The sequence below is a fragment of the Barbus barbus genome (assembly GCF_936440315.1).
Source record: "Barbus barbus genome assembly, chromosome: 5".
Taxonomy (NCBI): Eukaryota; Metazoa; Chordata; class Actinopteri; order Cypriniformes; family Cyprinidae; genus Barbus; species Barbus barbus.
This window is the reverse complement of record NC_136733.1, coordinates 11,302,478-11,323,108: the sequence shown is the minus strand read 5'-3', so window position 1 is coordinate 11,323,108 and position 20,631 is coordinate 11,302,478. Positions and strand designations below refer to the sequence as shown.

Below are 20,631 nucleotides of genomic sequence, written 5' to 3'. Positions count from 1 at the left end.
GGATAAAGGGTATATCCTACCCCGCGGTACTGGCTCACCCGGAACTAGGTCAATTGCACAGTCCCATGGCCGATGAGGTGGTAGACGTGAGGCTCTTTTAGGGCAGAAAACATCACGATAGGAAGTATAGTCCGATGGAACCTCCACGGACTGCTTCTCCACGGGGCTTTCTATAGACGTGGCGTTGAGAGGTAGCTTCCTCGAGCCCCGAAGTCTAGGTAACGGTAAGTGCGGGAAACACCGTGAGAAGCAATTCGAACCCCACCTCAGAACCTCTCCAGATCTCCAAGACAGCACAGGATTGTGTTTCACCAGCCAGGGCAGCCCCAATATAATGTCCACGGTGGATTCTTCTAACACCAGCAGATGAATAGCCTCTTGATGAAGTAGACCTACTCTGAGCTGTAAGGGTCCAACACAGAATTTGACTAGACGGCGAGTCTTTGGATCTGGTAAGTAGTTTCTGTCTTCCTGGTCTCGAGGTTGAGTTGTCGGCAGAGTTTCCCCGAGATGAAGTTCCCTGCAGAGCCGGAGTCAAGGAGGACGGTGACTGGTAGTAGATCATTATCAAGGAGAAGGTTAGCACAAGTAGTTAACAGATTCATCTTGGGTATATCGGGCTGGAGACCACACACCATCAGTCGTGGTGGACGAAGGGGGCATGTGAGAATCGTGTGCTCTTGGTTACCACAGTATAGACAGAGTCCGTATGTGATGCGTCGCTGCCTCTCAGTGGGTGATAAACGGAACATATCAGTCTGCATGGGTTCTGTGGGAACACTGACCTCTGGCTGGCGACTGGGAGGAGTGACAATGGCTGTAGTGGAAGGAGTGTCTGATGAACAGGCCTTAAGGCGGTTGGAACAGCGAATAGCGAGTTGGATAAACTTCTCTAGCCCAAAGGTATCGTCATATGCCGCTAGATGTGATTTCAAGTGCGGACTTAAACCTTGGCGAAAGGCGGTAATCAGAGAGGGCTCATTCCAGCCGCTCGCGGCCGCTAGGGTGCGGAATTTCAGGGCAAACTGGTGTATGGTCATGGAACCCTGCCGAAGTTTGTACAACTGCTCGCCAACTGAGGAATCGCCTAGTGAACTACTAAATACCTCTCTAAAGTGGGTGATAAAATGCGAATAAGATTGGGTAGCGGGTCCTGCTTGGCTGAGAATAGTCTCTGCCCATCTTAGAGCTGGTCCCGTGAGAGAGGTGATCACAAACGCAATCTTAGCCTGATCGTGAGGAACATCTGAGGATGTAAATCAATAGTTAAGGAGCATTGTAACAGAAAGCCATTGCACTCCTCGGGTTCACCTGAGTAGGGCGCTGGTCGGGCCATGGGACTGGCGAACATGACTGGCGAAGAAGAGTTGGTGATGGTAGTGACGGGAGCGGGAGCTGATGATGGTAAGGGTGTTGAAGCTGGTTGGGTAAGGATCCTTTTGAGTGTGTCGACTAGTTCCTGAAACGGGTCTGATGTACTCATCTTGATGTCGTCGAGGTCCGATCTTCTGTAATGGAACTGTCAGACACAGAGGTAAGTGGTTTCAGTGAAGTGGTTTATTTACAGATCGTGAGTGAACACAGCACACGGTGATGGTTGTGGAATCAGGTTAGTGGTTCTTCTCCGCTCGTGACGGTGATCTTCGAAGTTCGATACTAACAGTCCTTTTCCCTTTCTTAGGTCCTTGTGAGATGGGAATCTCAGGAGCGTACGGGAATGGCAGCGGGAACCAGGAGTAGGAGTCTGCGGTCGGAGGATGAAGAGGAACAGAGAAACAGGTCAGTATTAATGAGTGATAATGTCAGGGGGTATACTCAGAGAGCAGCTTCGTATGGAGTCGGTCCTTGTAGAAACAACAAGATCGGACAACTGGTGATCTGTGGATGGTGGCTTTATGTGAGAGGTGATTGCAGCAGTGATGAGGTGCAGGTGAGGGTGCTCAAAACTCAGGTGAGATGGATCGTGGTAATTGGTCTTGGGCTGAGCCTGGCCCTTCTGTGACACAGGTATTCCGAGTTCGATTTCTAGCTTGCGGACCTAGGAACGAACACTCGTAATGAAGTTACGAGTGTTCTTCCATTGTCGTGTCATGTTGCCAAATATGGTAACCCATACTCAGAATTTGTGCTCTGCAATTAACCCATCCAAGTGCACACATAGAGCAGTGAGTAGTGAACACAACTCACACACGAACTGTGAACACACACCCAGAGCAGTGGGCAGCCATTTGCTCCAGCACCAACTGGAGCAGTTTGGGGTTCAGTGTCTTGTTCAAGGGCACCTCAGTTGTGCTATTGAGGGTGGAAGAGAGCGCTGGTCATTCACCAGGTTACAAGTCTGACTCCCTAACATTAGGCCACAACTGCCCCTCATCTCTGATATCAGAAACATTCAACATTTTATCAGTGAACAAAATCTTTGCTAATATCACCAATCAGCTCTTGAAGTACGTGGTGATAAAACGATGCATTCTTTGAGCACACCCTAAATGACAAATTATCTGGATGGAATTGTACATGCATAACTAAGTGGAGAAACAAAAGAGGGGGTGAGAGGTTAACACCCCCCCCCCCACACACAAAAAAAAATCCTAATAAGGGCCACCCTAAGATATTATTATTCAATAAAATTAATAGAATCCATGTTTCTTTAAATCAAGAACATCCCTGACTAGCAAGTAGCAGTCATGCCTAGATAGTAACCCTCTTGCCTATAAATAAATTCTTGTGAGATTCAGAAATGCAGAACATATGAATTAACAAATTTGGGTTGTTGGGTGTAGAGGTATTATATGCCAAACAATGTGTCTTTTGTGAAGTTCTAAGCACATTCTAAGACTCATTACTGCACAGTAGAGGCATTTGCTTTGTCAAATGATGCTGCTTATTTAGTTTGGTACATTATGAAGGTGAAGTTTTACCTTGTCAAATAATGCGCTGCAGGTTCTAAAGCTGACAGGTGGCCCGGAAGACAGGAGGCGATTCTGAATGATGATAAGGTTCAGAACGGGAGGATATTTTACTTGAGACAAAAAACCCACAAAGTATTCAAACACTACAAATGAACTGTAAGGAACAGAGTATTGGAGGGAAAGTGTACAGGAAGGAGGTAGACAGAAAAGAAAGGTGGCCTGGTGGTGAGATTCTTATGAAAGGAATGGGCAAAAGGGAAAATACAACTAAGATAAGGAGTGAGCATTTTCATTATTGCAGTCTAAACATGGACATCCATTTGCCACCACTTTGATAGCTTGATTGTATGGGGGATATGAAATATACAGTCATATTTATAAAGCTCAGGGGCCTCATTTATAAAAAACTCTGTAGATTTCATCCTAAAAGTGTACGTAGGCACAACAGGTCGATTTTGCCAGAACCAGTGCAAAAATCTGTGCAAAAAGCTTTATAAATAACAGTTAGGGGAAGATTGTGCGTACGTGCATCTCCACCCCGACTCCTCCCCGAAATCACCATATATGGAGCTTACAACGCCTCGTTTTACTATGCATAACCTCATCTGCATATCATTTCCATGCATATTCCTATCCACGTGACACCATGTTTAACACCGTCAAAAGTTCCAAGACATTAAGGAAATATGAGATACGGACTATAAATAGATACCATTTGTGCCAAACATTTTGTTTTGCTAAAAGTCATCCACTATCCTTGTCATGTTCTAGAATAAATATATCTAAAACTGTTTAAAATAGTTATCAAATAAATATTTTAGAGTAAAGTTTTTAAGTTATAAAGAATAAAGTTGATCTCATTCTTTTACACTGGCTATTTTTAGTGGAAACAGATAGGCCTATATTTATTGCAGTGTAAATACAATTGTCTGACTCGGCGCGTCACTGACTTATTTTAAAAATGAATCGTGCAAATCTTACCGTTTGCTTCCAGTTGTATCCTTCAAATACAGTGGTATTTTTCATAATGTTGTGGAGATGCCTTCACACGACATTAACACCTCCGTGCAGCTGCGGTAGGTTACAGTAGGTTATTATCATTGGACCTATTCAAATTGGACAATGGACCGTTCGAACACCGAGTATCCAGCGCCATAATATCGAAGTAAGTGTGCATCATTGATCATTCTTCTCGCTAAAAATGTTTTCTCATAACATGAGATCTGCAGTTTAAAGATGAATTATTGTGCACCTATAATTATTGTGCACCTAGCACTCCTCGCTGTCATTAAAACATAGCATGCCACAGGAAAAGTGATGAAGCGCATCCATTACAAATATGTCTAAATTCATTTAGCCTAATTTTTGTTTAAAAATATGCATAATTAATGTAATTTCAGTGCTTATTTACATTATGAGAGTGGAATATTTAATGTAAATGTGTATATAGACATGAAAACTTCATTAATTTTCTCACTCCTGGAAAAAGGGTTCGTACGCATGGGTCAGAGTTTGTGAGCAGGTGTGCAAATTGTCCCGTCAAGTTTATTATTTATAAATCCCCCATTTTGCGTAGGAAGTGGCGTACGCCTCTTTCAGGGCAGGTTTTGTGTGTACGCAATGTTATAAATGAGGCCCCAGATCATTCATCCAAAACAGGTTTTTGTGCTAGATGCCATCCACTGGAAGTGAGTTTTATGGCATTTGCAATGTGAACACAAAAAATTGAGGGCTTGATTCAAGCAGGCTAAGTGGTCGTAAAAAAAAAAAAAAAAAATCACACTTGTGGTCTTCGGTCAAAAATGACCGACCATAGGAAATGAATGTACAATCTACAAATCTGCCACAATGCAGAAAAAAGTACACAGCAATGATGGGGTGAAACTCTTAAACATCAAGAGTGCAAAACCAACACATCCATTCACACACACACTCACTTACACACACTCACAGACACACACACACACACACACACACACACAATTATACACACTCAAATGAATTGGAATGGCTATACCCATATAGCCATAACAAGTCAGAAAACTGAAATAAGAGGTTGAAATCAGATCAGACCCAGCTCTGATAAAACATTCCTGTTCATTTTGTTACATTTTACAGAATTTTAATGATTTGTCTAACAAAATGCTTTCTCTGTGTTCAGGTTTGACTGTAGTAATAATAATTCAAAAACTGACGCTTTAAATCAACATTTCAAAAAAGAAAAATAGATAAATAAATAAAGAAATCTTTACAAAAAGTTGTCTTTGAAAATGTCTAAATATATATCCAAACCCACAACTTAATAAAAATAAGTATTTATGTCTAAAAACAATTAGAGAATTTATAGGCCTTTTATATAGAACTATATGGGAATCTATGGGCTAAACCATGGAATTGCAGATGTTTTTCTTATTTTACTCCCACCAGATGGCAATAATCTGGCTTCAAAAATTGGATTTTAAAGGCATTGACTCTATTTTAACATGAAATACTGCCATAATTGAAAAGTAATAGAAAATACTTGAAAAAAAAAAAAGTAATTTTCAAAAATGTATCATAATTATTGCATAATTATTAATTAGTGCCATGAAATTCTCTTAAAATACAAAAGAAAAAAATTCTTAAACAAAAATATGTTAAATTGAGTTTACCGGGCGGGGGGGGGGGGGGGGGGGGGGCTATTCTGGCTTACAGATAATGAAAACCCAGAATTCAGTGTCTCAGAAAATTAGAATATTACATAAGATCAATAAAAAAAGGATATTTTAAGCAGAAATGTCAGGCTTCTGAAAAGTATGTTCATTTCTATGCACTTGGTTGGGCCTCCTTTTGCATGAATTACTGCATCAATGCGGCGTGGCATGGAGGCAATCAGCCTGTGGCACTGTTCAGGTGTAATGGAAGCCCAGGTTGCTTTGAGAGCGGCCTTCAGGTCAACTGCATTGTTGATTCTGGTGTCTCTCATTTTCCTCTTGACAAGGTCAGGCGAGTTTGCTGGCCAATCAAGCACAGTAACACCATTGTCATTGAACCAGCTTTTGGTACCTTTGGCAGTGTGGGCAGGTGCCAAGTCCTGCTGGAAAATGAAATCAGCATCTCCATAAAGCTTGTCAGCAGAAGCAAGCAAGAAGTGCTCTAAAATGACATGGCAGCCCAAATCATCACTGACTGTGGAAACTTCACACTGGACTTCAAGCAACATGGATTCTGTACCTCTCCACTCTTCCTTCAGACTCTGGGACCCTGATTTCTAAATGAAATGCAAAATTTACTTCCATCTGAAAAGAGGACTTTGGACCACTGAGCAACAGTCCAGTTCTTTTTCTCCACAGCTCAGGTTAGACGCTTCTGACGTTGTCTCTGGTTCAGAAGTGGCTTGGTAGCCCTTTTCCTGAAGACGTCTGAGCGTGGTGACTCTTGATGCACTGACTCCAGCTTCAGTTCACTCCTTGTGAAGCTCTCCCAAGTGTCTGAATCAGCTTTGCTTGACAGTATTCTCAAGCTTGCGGTCATCCCTGATGCTTGTGCACCTTTTCCTACCCACATTCTTCCTTCCAGTCAACTTTGCATTTAATATGCTTTGATACAGCACTCTGTAAACAGCCACACCTTTCAGTAATGACCCTCTGTGACTTACCCTCTTTGTGGAGGGCGTCAATATTCGTCATCTGGATCATTGCCAAGTCAGCAGTCTTCCCCATTATTGTGGTTTCAAAGAACAAGAGATACTCGGAATTTATACTGTAGGGATGGTCATTAATTGAAACGCAAATGTAAATATTTTGAGAGACTGATTTTTGACTTTCATGAGCTGTAAGCTCTAATCATCAAAATTAAAACAAAAAAACTTTTGAAATGTTTTACTTTACATGTAATGAATCTAAAATATATGAAAGTTTCACTTTTTGAAATAAGTTACAAGAAAAAATGAACTTTTTCATTTTTTTAGATGTACCTGTATATATATATATACATGTAAGACCTCTCCGAGCAGACACAGTTATGCCATTGAATTAACTCATCACGAGGTCTAAACCAATCACACTACCACATGTCAATTTCTTGTCAGCGTCTTATCGTTATCTACTCAAAAGAGTGATAATAACTAACTCAATCAGGAGAACAACAATAGATCTTTTCTTGCAGCACGGGCACGTGACTCGCTTGACCATCTGCTTCCTGCTCATCCACGGCCCCACTTACCCTTTTTATCTCGAACAAGACTACAGAACTCACATGGACGATTTTCAACCAACAAACATTTAAAATAATTTAGAGTATCAGAGCCAAAATTATCCACAAATAATGTGCATTATGTCTTTTATATGATTGATATGTTATTGTAAGACCATTCAAAGCTTTAAAAGTAAGCAGGAGAATTTTAAACTTGATACGGCAGGCCACTGGCAGCCAATGCAGATCAGCTAGAATAGGGGTGATGTGGGCTGAGTGAGAATACGAGCGGCTGAGTTTTGAATATACTGTAATCTAGCAATTGAGGTAGCTGGCAAGCCAATGAAAAGGGCATTACAGTAATCGAGACGAGATGAAATCTCGTATATATATGTGTGTGTGTGTGTGTTGTAGTTAATATATTTGAGTTATATATATATAAGAAACATAGCACATATTGCTGTAAACTTGGAATTTCAAATTTTCATTCTCTTAAACTCATCCTTTCCTCACTTTCTCTCTTTCTACTATGTGTGAATTTGTGAATGCTTGTGTTCATGTGTTAGATTAGTTTACATGTCTTAGATTTATCAAATAAAGCCTTATTTATATTAAAAAGAGAAGTATCTTGTGTTTTGTGCTTACAAGTTAATGTCTTAAACTGCCGATCTTGCTACTGTGCTATTTAATAGTGTTTTCGCTATATTTTGGGTTTTAATATCTAGCGCAGAGTTGATGTTATACAGGTGCTGGTCATTAAATTAGAATATCATGAAAAAGTTGATTTATTTCAGTAATACCATTCAAAAAGTGAAACTTGTATATTAGATTCATTCATTACACACAGACTGATATATTTCAAATGTTTATTTCCTTTAATTTTGATGATTATAACTGACAACTAATGAAAGTCCCAAATTCAGTATCTCAGAAAATTAGAATATTGTGAAAATGTTCAATATTGAAGACACCTGGGCCCGGTTTTTCAAAAGGTTTAATCCAGATAAAATTGATCCGGATTTAGTAATCCTTTTATTGCGATCCGTGATCACATAATCCATCTTACTTTTGAGACAGTTTTTCAAAGCAACATCGGATTGGATCAATCTGATCCGGATAGGAATTTTTCAGGATCACCAAATCTGGATAACCAGTGCTCAAACAGGATAGGAAATCACAATGTAGAACTATAGATATGTAAAGAGCAACAAGTAGAATAGCCAGTGTGGGGTCAATATAAGTTTATTTTTATTTGAAATGAAAACACACACATTTAAAAAAAACTAAAAACAAGAAAAACCCCACCCCATCCTCTTCCAGCAGTCCGCTCATCTGAGACCTACAACACAAACACTGTACATTGAGGATATTTATAACAAGTTTCAAATATAGATGTATTGAATTAAAAAAAAAAGACAATGTCAAATACTCCACAATAATTTCAGACTTGATGTGGAGAGACCATCTTGTCTGAGCGTAGCCTTTAGGAGGCGGATCTCAAGTCTGGCCTTGGTTTGCTTTGGTCAGAGTCAGTTGTTCCTCTGCCAGACGAAGCTGTGCTTCTGCCCTTTCAGTCTCTTTTTGCAGAAGTGCCTTGTAATCATCATCTTTGTTTGATGAGGGCGCTTCAACACTGCTCATTGCAGAGCAAGATGTGCAATCGAGCGTTTAAATGGAGTTCTTAAGAGGCGCTTTGCATGCCTTAACTATACAACAAGCATGCAACATAACCCTTGCCTGTATTGTCCTGCACAACATCGCTACTAAGTGCAATGTCCCTCTCTGTGCTGACACTGATGCACCTGAGCCCCTTGAAGACCCTAACCAACCTCCTGCATTCTGCCAGAACGAGCAAACAGGACATGCAACAAGGGACGCAATAGAGTTAGACACTATTTCTGATTTGGATTTGTTTTGGATTTCAAAACAGTGATTGCCATTCTTTGCATTTTTTTGGTTATTCTGTCATCATTGCATGCATCACTAATAAATATTCTAAAAACTTTGCTGTAGGCCTATACTGAAAGGCTGAATACGTTAAAGCCTACCTAATCACTGTAGCCTGACGGATGAACAAATAAAATTAAAACCTTATGAATAAATAGGATATCTTGTAAGATACTGCATGATCCAAATATAGTATTATTTGATACATTTTTAAAGTTTTCATTACATTTTGGGCATGAAATCCACGCTGAATCCACCCTTCTGATGGGATCAGTTTAATCCAGATTTTTTTGGATCAAAGTGATCCAAATCCTACAAAAAAGTTCTGAAAAACCCAAACTAAAGGTTTGCTCCGGATCAAAACCAAGATTGGATTACGTGATCTAATCCGATTATGTAATCTGTTTTTTCTTTTGAAAAACCCATTTTCAAGATTTGATCCAATCCGATAATCCAAAATCCTAGTGGATTACTTTTGAAAAACCGGGGCCTGGTGCCACACTCTAATCAGCTAATTAACTCAAAACACCTGCAAAAGCCTTTAAATGGTCTCTCAGTCTAGTTCTGTAGGCTACACAATCATGGGGAAGACTGCTGACTTGACAGTTGTCCAAAAGACGACCATTGACACCTTGCACAAGGAGGGCAAGACACAAAAGGTCATTGCTAAAGAGGCTGGCTGTTCACAGAGCTCTGTGTCCAAGCACATTAATAGAGAGGCGAAGGGAAGGACAAGATGTGTTAGAAAAAAGTGTACAAGCAATAGGGATAACCGCACTCTGGAGAGGATTGTGAAACAAAACCCATTCAAAAATGTGGGGGAGATTCACAAAGAGTGGACTGCAGCTGGAGTCAGTGCTTCAAGAACCACCACGCACAGACGTATGCAAGACATGGGTTTCAGCTGTCGCATTCCTTGTGTCAAGCCACTCTTGAACAAGAGACAGCGTCAGAAGCGTCTTGACTGGACTGCTGCTGAGTGGTCCAAAGTTATGTTCTCTAATGAAAGTAAATTTTGCAAATCAAAGTCCCAGAGTCTGGAGGAAGAGAGGAGAGGCACATAATCCACGTTGCTTGAGGTCCAGTGTAAAGTTTCCACAGTCATTGATGGTTTGGGGTGCCATGTCATCTGCTGGTGTTGGTCCATTGTGTTTTCTGAGGTCCAAGGTCAACGCAGCCGTCTTCCAGGAAGTTTTAGAGCACTTCATGCTTCCTGCTGCTGACCAACTTTATGGCGATGCAGATTTCATTTTCCAACAGGACTTGGCACCTGCACACACTGCCAAAGCTACCAGTACCTGGTTTAAGGACCATGGTATCCCTGCTCTTGATTGGCCAGCAAACTCGCCTGACCTTAATCCCATAGAAAACCTATGGGGTATTGTGAAGAGGAAGATGCAATACGCCAGACCCAACAATTAAAGAAGAGCTGAAGGCTACTATCAGAGCAACATGGGCTCTCATAACACCTGAGCAGTGCCACAGACTGATCGACTCCATGCCACGCCGCATTGCTGCAGTAATCCAGGCCAAAGGAGCCCCAACTAAATATTGAGTGCTGTACATGCTCATACTTTTCATGTTCATACTTTTCAATTGGCCAACATTTCGAAAAATCTTTTTTTTTGCATTGGTCTTAATTAATATTCTAATTTTCTGAGATACTGAATTTGGGACTTTCATTTGTTGTCAGTTATAATCATCAAAATTAAAGGAAATAAACATTTGAAATATATCAGTCTGTGTGTAATGAATGAATCTTATATACAAGTTTCACTTTTTGAATGGTATTACTGAAACAAATCAACTTTTTCATGATATTCTAATTTTATGACCAGCACCTGCACATACTCTGTACAAAGCATTTTTTTAATTTTTTATTACTCAAATAATTATTTTTGTATTTTTTAGTGCTCAAATAAATCTGTCTATTATTTTATAATTGAAAAACTATGCAGGAATATGTATAATGACTAAAATAGTTTGTATAATTGTATAATAAAGAACAGCCAGAAACAAGAACAGTTTTTTCCACCAGGCCGTATCCCACCTGAACAACACATAACACACCCCGGTACTGTACATCTGTAAATAACCCATCAAATCTTCATCTGTACATAGGACACATGCACGTTCACAGTTCTGTCTATGGTCATGTCTCCTTTCTGTATATTTTTATTTTTATTACTATTGTTATTCTTAATTATTGTATATTCTCTTCATTAGTGTTCTTTATCACCTTAATTATATGTTGTCTGCACTATGTTTGTACTTTCTCCACTAAACTTGGAGACTTGGGTGTTAACACCTCCCTTTGCAGCTGGATTATGGACTTTCTGACCAACAGACCTCAGCATGTTAGGTCAGGCCTCACCTGCTCCACCACCATCACACTCAACACCGGCTTACCACAGGGCTGTGTGCTGAGCCCATTTCTCTACTCCCTCTACACCCATGACTGCAGGCCTGTGCATGGATCCAACTCCATCATCAAGTTTGCTGACGACACCACAGTGATTGGCCTCATCAGAGACAACGATGAGACTGCCTACAGGGAGGAGGTACAGCACCTGGCTGCATGGTGTGCTGACAATAGCCTGCTCCTCAACACCAGCAAGACAAAGGAACTTATTGTGGACTTCAGGAAGAAGAAAAGTGGAACGCATGACCCCATCCACATTAACGGGATGGTTGTTGAACGTGTCTCCAGCTTCAAGTTCCTGGGAACGCACATCTCGGAGGACCTGACCTGGACCACCAACACATCCAGCCTAGTCAAGAAGGCTCACCAACGCCTCTTCTTCCTTAGGACACTGAAGAAGAACCACCTGTCTCCAACCATCCAGCTGAACTTCAATTGAAAGCATCCTGACCAACTGCATCAGTCTGGTATGGGAACTGCTCAGCTGCTGACCGCAAGGCACTACAGAGGGTGGTGAAAACCGCCCAACGCATCACAGGGACACCACTTCCTGCCATAGAGGACGTCCAGAGAAAACGCTGTTTACGTCGAGCTCGCGGCATTCTTAAGGACTCCTCTCACCCTGACCATAGACTGTTTAACTTACTGCCCTCTGGGAGGCACTTCAGGAGCCTCCGAACAAGGACAAGCAGACTCAGGAACAGCTTTTTCCCTACAGCTGTTTCCCTACTAAACTCTGCCCAGTGATACCCCCCTTACACACCACTACAAACTCTTCACCCCTCCCCATCATTAAATCGATAAAAAAAAAAAAAAAAAAAAAAAAACAATCTACACACTGAGTACTATGTACTGTAAATTTTTATTTCTATGCACTTTCAATGTTCATTGCACTAGTGTTTATATATCTTAATTTACAGCTTATTCATATCCATTTGTAATTATGTTCATAGTTTTTGCTCACAGTGTACATACATTTACTGCACAATCCATCTGTATAGTATGTTCATATCACCCATCTGTATATCATACTGATAGTATTTAAAAACTTGTAAATTATGTCCATAGTACTACTGCCTTATCTGTATATTCTGTACATATGTAACATATTGTAGGCACTGTATATCCTGCACCTCTGCTTATTGCACTTCTGGTTAGATGCTAACTGCATTTCGTTGCCCTGTACCTTACATGTGCAATGACAATAAAGTTGAATCTAATCTACTTTCTGTACTGGAAGCTCATAACACCAAGACAAATTCTAAAAGCTCATTCTGATTTCTGATAATTCAGCAATCCATTTGGTGGTTATTTTTCCTCAAACAGGGGGGTGGGAGGACTATAAATAGTTTCAGAAAAAATATTGCAGGAATCTCATTTTTCATGGTATCTTCTTCAAATTTGAAATATGAACTCATGAGACGTGGCTTTCAATCCATTACTTTTCTGGATTGCTCTAGGACTTATTTCATGTATTTGTATATGAAATAAAAAAACATTCAATGTGGAAAAATATTTTTCAAGGCACGTCAGTGTCTATAACTTTTTATCTTTTTGAGCATTATCAACTTTGGATGATAGATAGTAAAGCCTATTGTCTTCTTTCCAAAGATACCTAATTTGTTTGTGTAGCACACTTTGTCAGGAACTGTTACCATTTTAATTTAGGTAGGTTATTTTCACCTGTGAGGCCCACAATGGGGGGCGAAGGTTAACAGGTTAAGCTACTCCAAAATATAATGTTGAAACTTAAATTTTTTTGAAACTTCAAATTGTTTGCAGCGATTAGAATCGTTAAAAGCGCTTACAAATAAACGTGAATTGAACTGAATTGATATGTGAATGTCCGCTGATTCAGCAATTTTTATTCTTAGACTCAGCAGCATGCATATGTTGGCTTGTATTGTCCATTCTGTGCCTCCTGCTTCATTTATATAATATGTGCAGCAGAAGTATTTCTTACATGCTCACAGCAGCATTTTGTGGATGTGTTGGCAGTGGCAAGTCAGTACTTGCTCTGCCGCAGCAGCAGCAGCATAGATCTATTCCACCAAGACCAAACACATTAACATTTTCATGTACATTACAATGCTAACACCTCCGAGAGTTCTCTAAATCATGTTTTTTTTTGTTGTTGTTTTTTTCTTTGCATTTTATGGTTGAATTTGTTACCATAGACATTGTCCTACCCTGCTCATAAAGTATTAATTTAATCTGTGCAGGTCTTAAAAAAATAAAAGGTCACCGTCCCGTATACGGGACACCTAACTTTACTTCAATATATTACCATTAAATCCTAATCTAATCATGACAAACTGTATATCATTGGAAAGGTCCAAGACTCCTAAATAGATATTTCACCACTGTTTGTTATAAAAAATTATGTAGGAGCAGTAATAGATTAATTTATGACAAGAGCGCACCTCAAAACATATACACCATAATAGGAGCTCTGACCTTTGACACAAAAATTCTATTCGTTTCCTTTTTTTCCTATCACATGTTTTAGTAATCATCATATATTATATATCATTTGAATGCTTAAAATCTCAAAATTCATCCTGTGAAAACCGTTTTGAAATCGGATATTGCATCACCATAGAAATGGTACTTTAAAATCTTTTAGCGGGCTCCTCCCCCTTAGTGGGAGGTGTCATATTCTAAATGTATTACGGTCTTATAGAATCAAAACTTTTTATAATCTTGACAAAATACATATCATCGGAAAGGTCTGAGTCTCAAGATTATTTTGTGATGGGCGTAAGAGTGAGAGAGAAATTGATCCATTTGTTACAGAAAAGTGCATAAAAAAACTTCAATGGCACCCGGTGGCTGTTTGTGGTATAACGCCTAAACAAAATTGTATAGTAACCTCAATTTTTTTTATATCAACTTCAAATTTGGAACACAACATATTTAGACATATGGCTTTAATTTTATTGGATCCAAATTTGGATTAAAATATATTTTGTAAAATATTTATTTTATATAATATATAATAATAATAGTATCGTACATGTTATTTACAGTAAATTTAAACTTTTATAACTTTTTTTTACTCTCGTTTTTTAAAATTATTTCACTTCTGCAATAATCTGCTGATTGTCTTCTTTAAAAGGTCTGTATTCAAAAGCATTCATGAATTATTACAATTTAACTTTAAATAGTGCACTTTCAAAAAGTTTTCAAAAAGGGGGGGTGACCGTTAAGGGGTTAAAGAGCCTTAAATTTTAAATATCCTGCAGATATCCTGTTTGATACTTGTATGTGAGCTATTGTATCGAGCAGGAGGTGGTGAAAAGTGACTGTTTAAAAAACAAAAAAAACGTATTTGTCAATGAATCATCAAAGAGATTTATTCAAAAATGCTGATTCATCCTATAATGAAACAAGTGTTTATGAATGAGACACTCAGTACGTTTACATGGACAACAATATTCCGATATTAACATAATTAAGACAATACTCTGATTGAGAATCTACCATGTAAACAGAGATTTTTGATTACCTTAATCCGGCTAAAAGTCATGCTCGAAGTAAACACAAATTGAATTAAGATGTGGAGTATTCCAATCTAACATTATAAGTAAAGTGGCAAGCAACATTTTAAATTGTGTGTTCCTCCCTGCCCTCATAACATCATAGATGGAGATCATGGGGATCGCAGACAGATTTAGCAGAGGGGTTGGAGATGGGCTCTGCCCTTTCTCTGCCCTCACTCACTAGATTCAGTGCCCTCTCTCAGAGTTTGGAAGGACCCACTGTGGTTTCTTTCACCCTGTGTGAGGGCACAGTGCTTCAGATGTCCACCTCTGAAGAGATGGTTGTGATGAGCATTGAGGCAGCCTCACAGCCTCCATCAGCTTACATGGAGCTGGTGGAGGCTGTTACACAGGGGTGGACTGGGAGAAAAAAATCGGCCCTGTCATTTTTTGGTCCAGGTGGCCCACCACCACACACATACACATACACACACACACACACACACACACACACACACACATATACATATATATATATATATATATATATATATATATATATATGTATATTTATATACAGTATCTCACAGAAGTACACTCCTCACATTTTTGTAAATATTTTATTATATCTTTTCATGTGACAACACTGAAGAAATTACACTTTGCTACAATGTAAAGTAGTGAGTGTACAGCTTGTATAACAGTGTAAATTTGCTGTCCCCTCAAAATAACTCAACACACAGCCATTAATGTTTAAACCGCTGGCCACAAAAGTGAGTACACACCTAAGTGAAAATGTCCAAATTGGCCCCAATTAGCCATTTTCTCTCCCCAGTGTGATGTGCCTCGTTAGTGTTACAAGGTCTCAGGTGTGAATGGGGAGCAGGTGTGTTAAATTTGGTGTTATCGCTCTCACTCTCTCATACTGGTCACTGGAAGTTCAACATGGCACCTCATGGCAAAGAACTCTCTGCGGATCTGAAAAAAAGAATTGTTGCTCTACATAAAGATGGAGTAGGCTATAAGAAGATTGCCAAGACCCTGAAACTGAGCTACAGCACGGTGGCCAAGACCATACAGCGGTTTAACAGGACAGATTCCAGTCAGAACAGGCCTCGCCATGGTCGACCAAAGAAGTTGAGTGCACGTGCTCAGCGTCATATCCAGAGGCTGTGTCAAACATGGTGGTGGAAGGCACTGGGGAGCTACAGTTCATTGAGGGAACCAAGAATGCCAACATGTACTGTGACATACTGAAGCAGAGACTGGGCCGCAGTGCAGTATTCCAACATGATAACGATTTTTTTTTTTTTTCAAGATTTGTTTTTTTTTTATTCGTCACATACACAATTATACAGAACATTGACACTTTGGGCCCAATTTGGACATTTTCACTTAGGGGTGTACTCACTTTTTTGGCCAGCGGTTTAGACATTAACGGCTGTGTGTTGAGTTATTTTGAGGGGACAGTCAATTTACACTGTTATACAAGCTGTACACTCACTACCAGTGTTGTGCAAGTTACTTCCAAACTGTAATACATTATAGATTACTTGTTACTGTTATTTAAAAGTAATTCCTTAACTTACAATATTACTGTCTCAGAACTGTAATGTGTTACATGACTCCTGTATTACTTTTGAGTTAATTTCACCAAAATAACTGCAGAAGTAGAACTTAACATTCTAAAATGACAAAATGTACTAGAGCCCTGCGGGCCTCAAATTTAGGCCCTAACCTGCCCTGTGTCCGACAGCTTATCAGAATTACTGGTCTTTTTTCCCCCCTTCTCCCAAAACGGCAGTTTTCTTCAAATAGTTCAGTTTTGTATGTAATGGCAAAGTGTTTATATTTGTTTTTTTGTTTTTTTTTCATTAAGTTCATTTAAAAAAACGTTTGGAGCATTAATTGAAAAAAGCATAAATGGATTTCATTAAATATGTTTTTTCTTTCTTATGGTAATGATCAAGCGGCCATCGGCAGGCTGATTATAGCTTATGTTTGATCGATTTAGCCTTCACAAATCATCATGACTTGCCTTAAATAAAATCTATAGATATACTAAAACAGTTCAAGCATATAACAATGTTTAAACGTTAAACCTATAAATTTGCGCTGCATCCAGTAGTTTGTGCGGAGAAGCTAAAGCACAGGACATGGGAGGCACCAGCGCAATCAATTGCTATTTTTTTTCAATGGAAACAACTTACGCCATAATGTTTGCTCATAAAGGTAAGAGTAATACATAATTCGGAACTGTAAAGGGTCTACTTTTATTTGTGTGCACTCACAATATCAACAAAATATTGTGTTTTTATCTTGAACAGGAGCACTTCACAAAAATGAACCGAAATACAGCGAATACATGCCTCACAGACATGATAAATATATCTATAGAAAGCTTTACATTACTACTTAACCAAATAAATAAAAACAAAAACAAAAACTCTTTACTATAATCATTATCCATTAAGATGCACTTCTCTCTAAAGGCGAATCCTTACTATTTCCCCCAGACACATTCATGGTAATTACTTTTGCTGGGGCTTTACGGCAAGCTTGTATTTGAATGCAGAACTCTTCAGCTGTGCTGACGGCTCGTTGCTGCTGCGGGACACTAAACACCGTCGAGCCGCTCTTGACAGTCACGGCAGCATGGACTCATGTTGTTTCCACCAGCGCGGCAATTTTTTTTACATCAATAATTGATGGATGTCTAAAATATAAAGATAAGGAGAAGCCTAAAACAGGCCCGAGGACTGGCCCGCGTCTGAACTATGACATGAATATTGGCCCGAAGCCCGGCCATAGGGACGTAAAAAAAGTCAGAGCCCGATTTTAAATTATTATTTATTTATTTTTTTTAATTTTGGGCTAAAATTGTGTTGTAACGCAAGCATTGCTGAACATGTACCTAGTAAAATATTACTGAAAATTGATTAGTAATGCCTTACACTACTGCATTACAGCAAAAAGTAATCGTTACTGTAATACATTACTTTTGTAACACGTTACTCCAACACTGCTCACTGCTTTACATTGTAGCAAAGTGTCATTTCTTCAGTGTTGTATATCATATATATATATATATATATATATATATATATATGATATACACTACCATTGAAAAGTTTTTGAACAGTAAGATTTTTAATTATGTTTTAAAGAAGCCTCTTCTGCTCCCCAAGCCTGCATTTATTTGATCCAAAATACAGCAAAACAGTAATATTGTGAAATATTTTTACTATTTAAAATAACTGTTTTCTATTTGAATATATTTTAAAATGTAATTTATTCCTGTGATCAAAGCTGAATTTTCAGCGTCATTACTCCAGTCACATGAAATCGTTCAGAAATCATTCTAATATTCTGATTTGCTGATCAAAATAAATGTATTATAATTATTATTATTACAGCTGAGTAGAATATTTTTCAGGTTTCTTTGATGAATAGAACGTTCAGAAGAACAGCATTTTTCTGAAATAGAAAATTTTGTAACATTATAAATGTCTTTATCACTATTTTTGATCAATTTAAAGCAAAATTAGTTTTTTGCTAAATAAAAGTATTAATTTCTTTAATTTATTTCCCAAAAAACAAAAATTAAACTGACTGCAGTCTTTTGAATGGTATACTGTATAATGTTATAAAATCTTTTTTAATTTCAGATAAACTCTGATCTTTGGATACTCAAGATCAAGTACTCAACTGTTTTAAATATTAATAATAATAATAATAATAAATATAGCTGCAAGCACCGATTACCGGGGTTCAAGCACTTAAGATGGTCTTGGCCAAACTGGATGTATGGCTGACAGTTAAACACATCCAAAATTGAGAACAGGTTTCACTGTAATCATAATCTGGCAAAATTGTAAAAACTGATATGTCTGTATGAACAAAATGGTAAACTTTGACTCAATGAGATTTAAAATGTTATAATAGTGATTTTATAAACTTTAAGCATGAATCCATAAGTAAACATATGAACAGTACTGTTTTAAAGTTTAATAAGCCCATTAGTGGTCTTCAGCTGCCATCTAGTGGTTCTAAATTGCAATTTCTCATTCAACACTGTGTTTGTAACCTTTATAACTATTATAGTGTTACTTTTTGCCTAATCTCTCTTAAATTTTGCATGCTTGTTTAGAATGCATCATTTTAGACAGTTTTGAGAATTTGTGGGCTTTCTTTTAGTATTAATAGGCCTTTGGGTTCACTATGTAAAGAACATATTATAAAATGACCGGTTTATAGTCCTGGCCCGGATGCCGGGCCATCGAATCCCCCTGAAGTGCCGAGGATGGACGTTGGACGAAGCCGCTCAGGAGAAGCCGCCACCGGACTCCGTCCCTTCCCTGGACCCTTCCCTTCTGAACACTGCCTCCCTTCACGAACCCCAAAGCACGACAAGGACACCAGATCCCCTGTTGATTTTGGACACTTTTACCCCCTTTTGGACACTTTCTTTGATTATTTTGTTTAATAAAAACCTCTCCGAGGCTTGACGCCACACCCACAGTGTCTGCCGTTTGCTCCTCCCGCCACAAGCCTTTTTAACTTTTATAGCGCCACCTATGCTTGTTAAGAGTCATCTGACACATGTTTTCACCAAGGTTTGTAAAGTTTTGAGTTTTTGTTTAGGTTTTATAGGCATTTGGGTACATGTAGCCTCGCCTTTTTTTTTTAAATGACCCTGTTATAGCTAACCAAATTACAAAACTCAACTTTTTTTTTTTGATAATTATTGATCTAGAGAGACCAGAGATTATTACTGCAGTGGTCTGATCAAGATTGAGCGAAAAACCTAGGACTAGTTCGCAAAAGTAGGTTTTTAACATATTTGTGAATATTTAATGAATGATTTGATTGACAGCATTAGTCCTAGATGCAAAGTTGCTCATAATGAGATCTATCAAATGATATGAAGATATAGTGTTTATGTGAATATATGAACATGTTGTACAACTGTTATAGCGCCACCTATGGCCCAATCTTCATGAAACTTTGCATGGCTCTTAAGAGTCAGCTGGCACGTTTTCACCAACTTTTGTAAAGTTTAGAGTTTTTGTTTAGGATTTAAAGGCTTATGATTATATGTGGCCATGCCCCCTTTATAAATGAGCAAATTATTATTATTTTTTTTATATTGATTTAGAGAGTGCAGAGATTATTACTGCAGTTGCAAAACTGAAGTTGCAAAATAATAATATAAAAAAATCCTTACAATTACAAGAGGGTTTCAATGCACTACGTGTGTGAACCCCTAATAATAAATGTTTCTTGAGCAGTAAATCAGCATATTAGAATGATTTCTGAAGGATCATGTGACACTGAAGACTGGAGTAATGATGCTGAAAATGCAGCTTTGATCACAAGAATAAATTACATTTTAAAATTATATTCAAATAGAAAGCAGTTATTATAAATAATAAAAAAAAAATTCACAATATTACTGCTTTTGCTGTATTTTAGATCAAATAAATGCAGGCTTTGTGAGCAGAAGAGAATTCTTAAAAAAACATTCAAAATCTTACTGTTCAAAAAAAAACTTTTGACTGGTAGTGTATATATGTATCATTGCATCTAGTTGTTTTGGATAAGAATAAAACGTCAGGTCCGACAATATCGTGTCTTTTCGAATTTAAATCTAGATTTATTTGCATTGGCCCATAGAAACCTCTTTGAACACACT

General features: G+C 38.4%; 1 protein-coding gene across 1 annotated transcript in view; it reads right to left on the bottom strand.

Moving 5' to 3' along the window:
• Nucleotides 1-20,631, bottom strand: part of LOC306870222 (serine/threonine-protein kinase PAK 3-like) — a 252,637-nt gene that overhangs the window by 140,789 nt on the left and 91,217 nt on the right. The window contains exon 6 of the mRNA XM_079417359.1: nt 2,922-2,984. Within this exon, the coding sequence (XP_079273485.1) occupies nt 2,922-2,984 (63 nt within the window). The remainder of the gene's footprint in view (nt 1-2,921; nt 2,985-20,631) is intronic.